Source organism: Littorina saxatilis, linkage group LG13 (genome assembly GCF_037325665.1).
Source record: "Littorina saxatilis isolate snail1 linkage group LG13, US_GU_Lsax_2.0, whole genome shotgun sequence".
NCBI classification, from domain to species: Eukaryota; Metazoa; Mollusca; class Gastropoda; order Littorinimorpha; family Littorinidae; genus Littorina; species Littorina saxatilis.
Window position 1 is genome coordinate 8,544,552 of NC_090257.1, and position 10,976 is coordinate 8,555,527.

At 40.8% G+C, this 10,976-nt stretch overlaps 1 protein-coding gene across 8 annotated transcripts in view; it reads left to right on the forward strand.

The window, feature by feature from the left end:
• The window catches only part of LOC138983534 (dystonin-like), a 101,825-nt gene extending 91,095 nt beyond the window's left edge, over nt 1-10,730 (forward strand). For 6 of the 8 annotated variants that reach the window (XM_070356793.1, XM_070356795.1, XM_070356796.1 and 3 more), the window contains 3 exons: nt 718-895; nt 1,463-1,701; nt 7,480-10,730. In XM_070356793.1, coding sequence (XP_070212894.1) covers nt 718-895; nt 1,463-1,701; nt 7,480-7,740 — 678 coding nt within the window. In that variant the 3' untranslated portion in view covers nt 7,741-10,730. The remainder of the gene's footprint in view (nt 1-717; nt 896-1,462; nt 1,702-7,479) is intronic. The other 2 variants (XM_070356794.1, XM_070356797.1) reach the window with 1 other exon arrangement.
• The last annotated feature ends 246 nt before the right edge of the window (nt 10,731-10,976 follow it).

The window sequence follows — 10,976 nt, forward strand, 5'->3', positions numbered from 1 at the left end:
TCTGTGTGTGTGTCTGTGTGTGTGTCTGTTTGTATGTCTGTCTGTGTGTGTGTCTGTCTGTGTGTCTGTTTGTATGTCTGTCTGTGTGTGTGTCTGTCTGTGTGTCTGTTTGTATGTCTGTCTGTGTGTCTGTTTTTATGTCTGTCTGTCTGACTGTCTGTTTGTGAATGTGTCTGTCTGTCTGTATATCGGATTAATGAGCACACTGGATCTGCATTTGGTTCGCCAACATGCTAAGTGTGGTGGACAAGGTACATTTACACTGACAACTTGTTTTGTGTGCTTTCCTTTTCCCTTTTAAGTCGTGATCATTTGTGTTACTTTCTCTCTGCCTGTTTGTCTTGATAGATCTAGATATTCGTTCGCTGGCGCGTCTGCTTATCGGTCCATGTTTTTGTCTCTCCGTCTGTCTGTCCGTCCAAACGGACAATTTTCAACGCTAATAACATCTCACACAACCGTTTGATATCGGTGTCAATTTCCTTTTCGTTCTTGGCAAGATATGATTTAAAAAATAAAGTCTTTGCTGTTGATGAAATTGTTTTACATTGATTGATTGATAAATTCATATTATTGAATCAGTATTTTTATTTTTTTCTTCCGATATGGCATTGAGATGCAAGAACTCGTAGCCTACTGATCTCACCAAGCTGAGATTCAATCATCAAGTAGCTGACAGAATCACAAGCAGGAACCATAACTCACGTGTATGTGCAGGGCAAGGGACTGTACAACAACCCCCTGACAGGAGAGTCCATGACGATGCAGGAAGCCATGAACGAGGGCAAGGTGCTCATGGACTTCATCTCCAAGAAAAAGATCCGCGAGGAGAAAAAGTCCTATGGTCTCATCACCCTTAAGATCACCAGGGAAACCAGACCATACACTATCACAGGTGAGAATAAGAACGATCTATTTGAAGTTGCTGTAGTTTGTAGCGTTAGGTAATTAATGAATGCGAAAGAGGAGTGAATGTAAAGAGTTCTCTAAGGGAGACGTACCGTTTAGCACTGCTTCGTGGATGTTTGATTCATGACAATCATATGAAAGCATTAGTTTTACAATTATCACCAACACACGAGAACCTATGTATCATTGGTGCACAGACGCAGATTATTCGTCTGAAGTATTAAACAGGTGTTAAACTAAAAAGCGTTTATAAATCATGGAACATTCACACACGCTTGCAAGTGTGCATCTTATGGACAGCAAACAAATACATTGGAGGCAACACAATTTCGCCTCACACACAATGTAGGTCTACGTACACTAGATCCGCTTATTTAGTCATGATATCCATGCACTGTAAGCGAACGCTTAAATGTTCCGTTTACTTGTATGCTCTTTTATTCATCCTCAAAGAAGTTCTGGTATCTTTTCGCAACACATTCCTCTCCTTCACATAACAAAAAAAGCAGAAGAAATATAGATGCAAACTTTCAACCCCTCTTCGTTCCAACAGGCGTGGTGGACCCAGTGTCCGAGAAGACCTTGACCGTGACGGAGGCGACTCATGGCGGCATACTGGACGGACACAGCACTACCTACAAGACGGAGACAGGGGAGCACATCAGTATCCACGACGCCATCGCCAGCGGGCTGGTTCACGTCGAGTACCACGAGGACCCCAACGCCAAGCCTGAGATCGTCACCAAGACGTACGCTGTGCACGGCGTGGTGGATCAGAGGAGGAAGGACAAGGTAAGAGGAAGGAGGGGAAGGAAGATTGAAGTAAAAGAAGGAATGGTGTTAGGGTTGGACTTATAGGGATGGGCTTCCAAAATGAGGCGCGGGGTACAGGGGCAGTAGCTGCAGTTGAACTTTAGCATTTGAAAGAGGTATTTTGGATCTCTCCTTGAGAAATAAGGAGCATTTGCCGAGTAAAAGGGGGGGGGGGGGGGGGGGGGGGAGAGGAGAGAGAGGTGAGGAGAAGGCGATAGTGGTGGTAGGGGTGTTTGGAGGCGGAGGGAGGATAGCTGAGGTTTTTTGAATCGAAGCAGTGGAATAGAAATAGGCTAAAAGGTACTTTTTGATAGAAGAACCTCAACGCGAGGGGAATAGAACAGAAGGAATTCACGATAAAACAAAAAAATCCAGACGCCAAGGGGAAGCAGAGTTGGAGGTGGGAGATGTTTTCTGAGAGGAAGAACTTGAGTAGAACAAAAGGAATTGATGATACATGTTAAAGAATCCTGACGCAAAGCCTACGGGAGAAGTAGGAGAGGGGGTTGGCGTACAATTTAAGACAGAGGGTATGATGAGAAAGAAGAAGATGGTGATTTTGTGGAGAATTAGAACAAAGCAAGGTGGAAGACGACAACAATTAATGGAAATTGAATGTCGTGTGAGGTACGGAGCAAGTAGAATAATTGACTGATTGATTGATTGATTGATTTTGATTGATTAAGTGATTGATTGATTGAATAATTGGTTGTTTAATTAATAGTTCGAAGTTTTTTTCAATCGAGTTTATGATCGATTTGACTCTGTTTAAATTAGTTTCATGACATTTGATGTGAGTTTGCCTCGTTCTTGTTAGATTCAATTTGATTTCAACGATTCATGGACTTACGGTCCTGTGGATTATTTATGTTTGTGTCAAGTATTCATATTTTCATTGTATATGAGCGCATAGTGCTTTTAGTTATGCGCTATAGAAATTTCCTTAGTAAATAAATGGGAAGTGATAAACAAATGACGCACAAACTCACAATTATTTGTTCGTTTATGTTTATGTTTTACAGCAGGTAAGTTCTTTTCCTAAACAGCTTTCAAGGCATATTTTTTGTCATAACACCAGGTCGCCTTTTTTTTGTTTTCACGTATTTATTCATTCATTTGTTTCAGTTTTGTTTTTCTTATTAATTTTTAATACAAAAGCAGATTTATCTGCAAAAGTATTAACTGTTGTCGGTTTTTGTGTATTGCTTTTTTGTGTTTACTTTTGTTTTCTTTTGATTTCAACGGCGTTATCTGTTTTATTGTGTAAGCAGTGCCGGTGCTTGTGTATTATACAATCAACCATCGAGTTTAGAATAGTCTTAGTAGGGCTAGTCACACCGTCGTGGAATCGGTCATTGAGTTTAGAATAGTTTTTAGTCTGCTTAGGTGCTTGGTCATGACATCTGTTATTGCTGTCCATATTCCAGAAATCAGCGTTGTGTAAATCGCATTACGGGAAGGGAAGGAAGGGTCAATGGGGATATGTGACCCTCCACCACGAAATGAGTCGCATGTCACCTCGCGCGGTTCTGCGCTAGGCTTGATATAAGTCCGGAGAGTGTATGGTAACAGTGTGAGGGTCACCTTAGTCACAGGCGTATAACTCAAACAGTTTCCGCTCTTTTCTAAAACGGTTTTCACCACTGGATAGAGCATAACAAACTCTTTAGGAAAATGTAAAAATATGAAAATCATGCAAAGGTGACATGCGACTCATTCCGTGGTGGAGGGTCACATATTACAGATCTATATATTGCTTCCCATGTACACCTGTCACCATCATGTAAATCACCACAGATCCGTACAGGCTTTTACATGGGATGAGAGCATCCTTCGACGGGCGCTGTGGCGGGGTGGTAAGACGTCGGCCTCTTAATCGGAAGGTCGAGGGTTCAAATCCCGGCCGCGGCCGCCTGGTGGGATAAGTGTGGAGATTTTTCCGATCTCCCAGGTCAACTTATGTGCAGACCTGCTTAGTGGCTTATCCCCCTTCGTGTGCACACGCAAGCACAAGACCAAGTGCGCACGGAAAAGATCCTGTAATCCATGTCAGAGTTCGGTGGGTTATAGAAACACGAAAATACCCAGCATGCTTCCTTCGAAAGCGGCGTATGGCTGCCTAAATGGCGGGGTAAAAACGGTCATACACGTAAAATTCCACTCGTGTATCAACACGAGTGTACGTGGGAGTTTCAGCCCACGAACGCAGAAGAAGAAGAGCATCCTTCCACTTAAACACGTACCAACAGTCAACAGCCAAACTGCTTTCTGTGTTCGGAGAAGGAATTTCTTACTCAATTTATTTCGTTACTGACAACTGTTAAGGCAAAAAAAAAAAAAAGGTCTGTTTACGGTAACATAGGTAAAAAAAATAGGGTCGGTAGGTCGGGATTTTTTTTTTCTTTTTTTTTTTCCAAAAAACCATATTATTACGTTATTTTGCCAAAAAAACAAAGATTTTTTTTTTCTTTTTTTTTTTTTCCCAAATGCCAAAAAAAAGTCTAGGGTCGCGCGAAAAAACTAGGGTCGGTCGGGTTACCGTAAACAGACCTTTTTTTTTTTTGGCCTAAGCCGGATTTGCAAGGGAATCTGCGCTCTACATCAGAAGCAGACTTTTGGTTTCTGTGGCAGGATGTTCTGTTTCCGTGTGGAAGCTGGGACGGACAGAATTGTGGACACGTGGTTCATCAGATCGGTTGAACGGGAAATAACGTGCCTTTAAAGAATACTGATCACGACTGCTTGATTGCTTTGGCAAATGAGGGCAGAATTGCTTTTCATTTTCAAAGCAAACAGTAGATCGTGGTACTATTCCAATCTGAAAAGTTGCTTTGTAGCGTTGAGAAATAATTTGCTTTTAATCACTGCCGACAATTAAGCAGATCTGAAGGAAGACAACTTTGTGTGGAATTGTACATACATGTATGTGTAGAAATTCTAACAATCGTCTCACAGTATATATTCATTTACCCAGAGGTGTATATACAATTTGTTAAACATATTCAACGAGTGCCCCCCCCCCCCTCCCCCGCTCACTTCCATACATCATCACCCCCTAACCCACCATTACCCAGTTTTCTCTATCAGTGTACTGGTAGGGATCATGGCTTGATCAGTCCCACGTTAGTTACAGATCCGCGTGTATTATATATATATAGAATCAAAAAACAAGAAAGGTAAGTTGTTGGAACGTTGTTATTGACAAAATTACGTTACAAAGGAATGTGTGATTGAAACGTAATTGTGTCAATAACAACGTTCCAACAACTTACCTTTCTTGTTTTTTGATTCTGAATTTTGGAACGTTGGCAGTCTCTTTGTTTTTGGATTGATTTATATATATATATTCGTGTGTCCAACTCCCTGGTTGTGGTTGAAATACTTTTACCTAGCGGTAAGAGGCTTTGAGTGGTCCAAGGTTCGAATCCCCGGGTTTTGGGTGTGTTCACATTCATTTATGCAGCACTGTTTCGGAACTTGCAGTTTGCTTGTTGGTGATGTGTTGAGTTTGTCAATGAGCTTACCATTACTGGGGATTATGGTTTGAGGGGTTTATTTTCATGCACATTGGTAAGAGATGTACTGACGATCGCAGTTCCCCCAGCACTTTTACATTGATTAATTAATTTACATTAATTTGTATTTATTGTTTTTGTCTTTTTAGGACTACTTTTTTCAAGGCGCTAAGAAACTAAATCATAGTTGTTTTAAAGTCGTTTAGCAAAAATGTAGAGAAAATTAGCTCTAATTAGAAATCAGAGCAAAATAAATGATAGAAATGTAGATAGAAGTACGAGATATAACCTTGACATGTTACATTTTCTGCAGATAATAGATTAAATATAGTCCAGGCTTAATAAACGACAACAACAACTTAGCTCAGCCCTAGACGTAGTGCAGATAAAGTGAGTTATAGATTAGCAGTAGATGATTTTACTTTTTTTTAAACTTGCAAATATAAAAGAGAACGCTGGTAGAACAATGATTTTTAATGTAAATTTGAAAAAATAATGTAGGAATGAACACATGAAATTGATTACCTGAACAATATTAAAGGAGACAATGTTCACATGAATAAGCAAACAGGTTTTTTTCATTACAAAAATGCAAAGAATTAGCAATTTAACAAAATGTATATGCATGAATGCACTGATGTATGTGTGAGAAGCGTCACCAGATTTGGAGAGGTAGGCTAATGTGTCTTAGAACATGACATTTACTCTAGATATGTTCTGAAGGCATTATTCTAGAAGCGAAACTATATTTGCCATTGTTTGTATTAACCCCTTGACTGCCCTAGGACGGGTATACCCGTCCTGCACTTGTGCATTATTTCCATGATTAGATACTAAAAACAGATTCTTGGTTGAATTTCCTTTAAAAATAACATAGGTTTTACTTTCCTACCTACTGCCAGTTTGGAGCTAGAATTTTTTGTGAATTATTACACCCCGAACTCCAATATTCCCTGGCAGTCAGGAAGTTTTGATTGGCAGCGAAAGGGTTAAACGTTTCATGCAAACTGAGAAACACAGGGAAAGAAAACAAAAGTTAAGACACTAACACCGTAACACGCCTACACGAACTATGCTGAATGTGACATCCATGCACATTTAGAAAACTCTTATCAGGCACGAGTCGTGTAACTATGCACATGTCGTATGCACATTATTATCGTCACATGATCACATGATCATATTCATAAGTCAAAATACGCACAGTTGTTCAGGCATACATCATTCTGCTGTCATTTTCATTAATGCATATGCACACGGCGTAATTATGTATACCCATCCTCATTTCCACTCATCGTATGCGCACATCATCATACACATTCACGCACTACTCATTCCCAAGTCACTGACCCACCAAACAGGCGGAGAAGCAGACAGACGGACGAACGAACGAACGAACGAACGAACGAACGATTTTTTCTCGACGTCCTAAGCTCAATACTAACCACACCAGCTACTATTTCACACAACTCCTCACTCTTATTACTTGTTCTTTCAACTCCTTTTATATAAGCAACCAATCCATCGATGATTACACCCACCCACATACCCCCCGCGGGTTAGGGGGAAGAATTTACCCGATGCTCCCCAGCATGTCGTAAGAGGCGACTAACGGATTCTGTTTCTCATTTTACCCTTGTTAAGTGTTTCTTGTATGGAATATAGTCAATGTTTGTAAAGATTTTAGTCAAGCAGTATGTAAGAAATGTTAAGTCCTTTGTACTGGAAACTTGCATTCTCCCAGTAAGGTCATACATTGTACTACGTTGCAAGCCCCTGGAGCAAATTTTTGATTAGTGCTTTTGTGAACAAGAAACAATTGACAAGTGGCTCTATCCCATCTCCCCCCTTCCCCCGTCGCGATATAACCTTGAATGGTTGAAAACGACGTTAAACACCAAAGAAAGAAAGAAAGAAAGACCCACCCCCATTTTTCCTCCCTGTCTTTCAGAAAGGGCTGAGGAGTGCGAAGCGAAACTGGGTGTCACCCAGATTTGTGATAGGCAGCCGCGGGGTCGGATTGGTTGAAATTGAGAGTTATTGTGATTTCAACCAATCAAACCCCCCGGTATGTTACGACCCAGTTGGGTGGCTCCCAGTTTTATTTCGTGCACCTCAACCCCGATTTCCCTTTTTTGAGGTCAACCAATCCAAGCAATGGATTATACCCACCAACATTTTTTTAATTTTTTTTTTATTCTTGTTTTTTAACACCCACCAACATTTCTCCTCCGGTGTCTTTCAGATCTCGTTCTCGGAGGCGGTCAGCCTGGGTCTGCTGGACCGAGACACGGGGGAGTACGTCAACAACGTGACCCACCAGAAGGTGGGCGTGCAGGAGGCCATCATGCGAGGCTTCATCAAGGCACGCATCATCACCGACCCCTCCAAGATTGAGATCGACCCGCGCAACCAGATCGTCGTTGAGAAGATGGAGAGCGCCAAGCAGAAGGTCATGCGAGGGGTCAGAGCCATGAAGATGTTCAAAGGAGCCAAGGCGTAAACTTTGTAAAACATTGTACGAGAGAGGGGGGCTTTTATTGGTAGATAAATATTGGGGTGGGTGGGAAAACAGACCAAATCAAAAGAAACAAGTCGCGTAAGGCGAAATTACTACATTTAGTCAAGCTGTGGAACTCACAGAATGAAACTGAACGCACTGCATTTTTTCACAATGACCGTAGTCCGCCGCTAGTGCAAAAGGCAGTGAAAGTGACGAGCCTGTTTAGCGCGGTAGCGGTTGCACTGTGCTGCATAGCACGCTTTACTGTACCTCTCTTCGTTTTAACTTTCTGAGCGTGTTTTTAATTCAAACATATCATATCTATATGTTTTTGGAATCAGAAACCGACAAGAAATAAGATGAAATTGTTTTTAAAACGATTTCGGAAATTTAATTTTAATCATAATTTTTATATTTTTAATTTTCAGAGCTTGTTTTTAATCCGAATATAACATATTTATATGTTTTTGGAATCAGAACATGATAAAGAATAAGATTAAAATAATTTTGGATCATTTTATTAAAAGATAATTTTAATTACAATTTTCAGATTTTTAATGACCAAAGTCATTAACTAATTTTTAAGCCTCCATGCTGAAATGCAATACCGAAGTCCGGCCTTCGTCGAAGATTGCTTGGCCAAAATTTCAATCAATTTGATTGAAAAATGAAGGTGTGACAGTGCCGCCTCAACTTTTACAAAAAGCCGGATATGACGTCATAAAAGACATTTGTGACCCTCCACCACGGGATGAGTCGCATGTCACCTTTTCATGATTTTCATATTTTTACATTTTCTTAAAGAGTTGTTTATTCTCTATCCAGTGGTGAAAACCGTGTTAGAAAAGAGTGAACACTTTTCGAGTTATAAGCCTGTGACTTTGGTGACCCTCACACTGTTACTATAGACACCCCCCCGGACTTATGTTATGCCTAGCGCAGAACCGCGTGAGGTGACATGCGACTCATTTCGTGGTGGAGGGTCACATTTATCGAAAAAAAGAAAAAAAACTTCTGGGGATATCATACCCAGGAACTCTCATGTCAAATTTCATAAAGATCGGTCCAGTAGTTTACTCTGAATCGCTCTACACACACACACGCACAGACAGACAGACAGACACACACACACACATACACCACGACCCTCGTCTCGATTCCCCCTCTATGTTAAAACATTTAGTCAAAACTTGACTAAATGTAACAAAAGGAGCTAAGGCGTAAACTTGATTAAACATCGTACGAAAGAGAGAGAGAGAGAGAGGGGGGGGGGGGGGGCTTTTATTGGTAGATAGATATTGGAGTGGGTGGGAAAACAGACCTAATCCATTTGCGTCCTAGCAAGCAGAAACAAAAGGTCATGCGAAGAGTCAGAGCCATGAAGATGTTCAAAGGCGACAAGGCGTAAACTTGCTCACACATCGGATGGGAGAGGATGATTGGACTTTGAACGATATAAGGGTACGGGTACCTGGTGGGTGGGAAAACAGATATTACACATTCAAACAGAAACAGGTCAGGGCCATGAAAACGTTCAAAGGAGCCAAGGCATAAACTTGCTCACACGTCGGATGGGAGAGAGGGACTTTTATTAGTTGATAACCATACGGCTGAGTGGGAAAACGGGCAAGGTTTGATAATCTGTTGTGGTCGGGCGTTAGGGCTGGTGTGAGCATTTCATACGTGAAGAAATAGAAAGGGGAGTAGAGAGGGTGGAAAAACAGACCATTTACCATGAAGATGTTCAAGGGAGCCAATAAAAAGCCACATGCGCCCCGGTAAAAGTATTGAGAAAAAAAAATGTCATTGACCTACCGGCTCGAGGCCTAGTCATCGGTAGCAAAACGTTGTTGTTGTCGGCCTAAGCCTCTATGCATGTGACATTTGTGTGAGTGTACTGTGTATTCTGAGGAAAAGTCTCATAGAAGAAGCCCAGTAAAGTATGCGAGCATCTGACGTCAACAGAGGGAGGAATTAAAAAAACCAGAACGGGGACTAAGATGTGGTTGGAATTATAATTGTGCTAAAACATAAACGTGTTTTAGTGCATGTATGTTGGCTCTGTCGCAGATTCTGTATGCAGTGATACTGCTCATATACCGGACATAAGTTTGACACAGAACTCTACGTATAATAACGAGAGGTTTACCCTTTTATTTAAAATTGTAATCGTATTTTCTGAAAGCAACATTCCTTTTCTACTGTAAAAACGTGATTGTGAAGGAGGTTTGTCTGCAGCTTTAAATAGGAAAGTTGTAATTTTAATTTTTTCGTTGATGCGATTGTTTTTCTTCCATTGAGATATTTTTTTGTATGCATATTCATTGTGTGATACACAATATTATCGTTAGATAATGATGAAATCATATTATACCAAACATTCTTCAGTGGGTGATACAGAGTGAATAGTCTTTATTTCTATTTTTTTTAATCCGTTGCGCAACTCTCTTCTCGCCTGTTCTTTTTGTTTTGGAAAACGCGACGCTATCTGCTGAGAAAACTAGTTTTCTCTTTATTCCCTCCACTATGTCAGACACAAGTACCCCCCCCCCCCTCCCCAGCTCTATTTCTCTTTCTTGCTTTGTCTCTGCCTTTCAGCCTTCCTGTCTCAATCTCTTTATCCCGGTCACTCTCTCTCTCTCTCTCTCTCTCTCTCTCTCTCTCTCTCTCTCTCTCTCTCTCTCTCTCTCTCTCTCTCTCTCTCTCTCTCTCTCTCTCTCTCTCTCTCTCTCTCTCTTGGAGAAGAAAAATGTACTGACATTTTTCACTTTGACGGAGTGTCTCAATTCAGATTTATTTACATTCCAAGCTGTACAAAAATACTTTAATCGCATACATATACGATAACAAATTGCAATGTCTTTTCATTTTGTGATGTCATATTGTGAATAATATAACCATACAGGTGCTCTTTTCATATTTCAGAGAATCTTGATCTATAAAATTATATATCTGTTGTTTGTTACCAAATAAATGTTTTTATGCATTAATAGTACGTTGTTTTGCGTAGTGTGTGTGTGTATGAGTGTGTGTATGAGTGTGTGTATGAGTGTGTGTGTGTGTGTGTGTGTGTGTGTGTGTGTGTGTGTGTGTGTGTGTGTGTGTGTGTGTGTGCCGAATAAGCTCATTTGAACATGCGTCAATGCTCGCGTGTGCGTGTGACATTTTGACACTTCTTGCACATCATACACCGATACAGTCTAGAGTTGTGGGAAAACTGCGTACAAAATATTAGA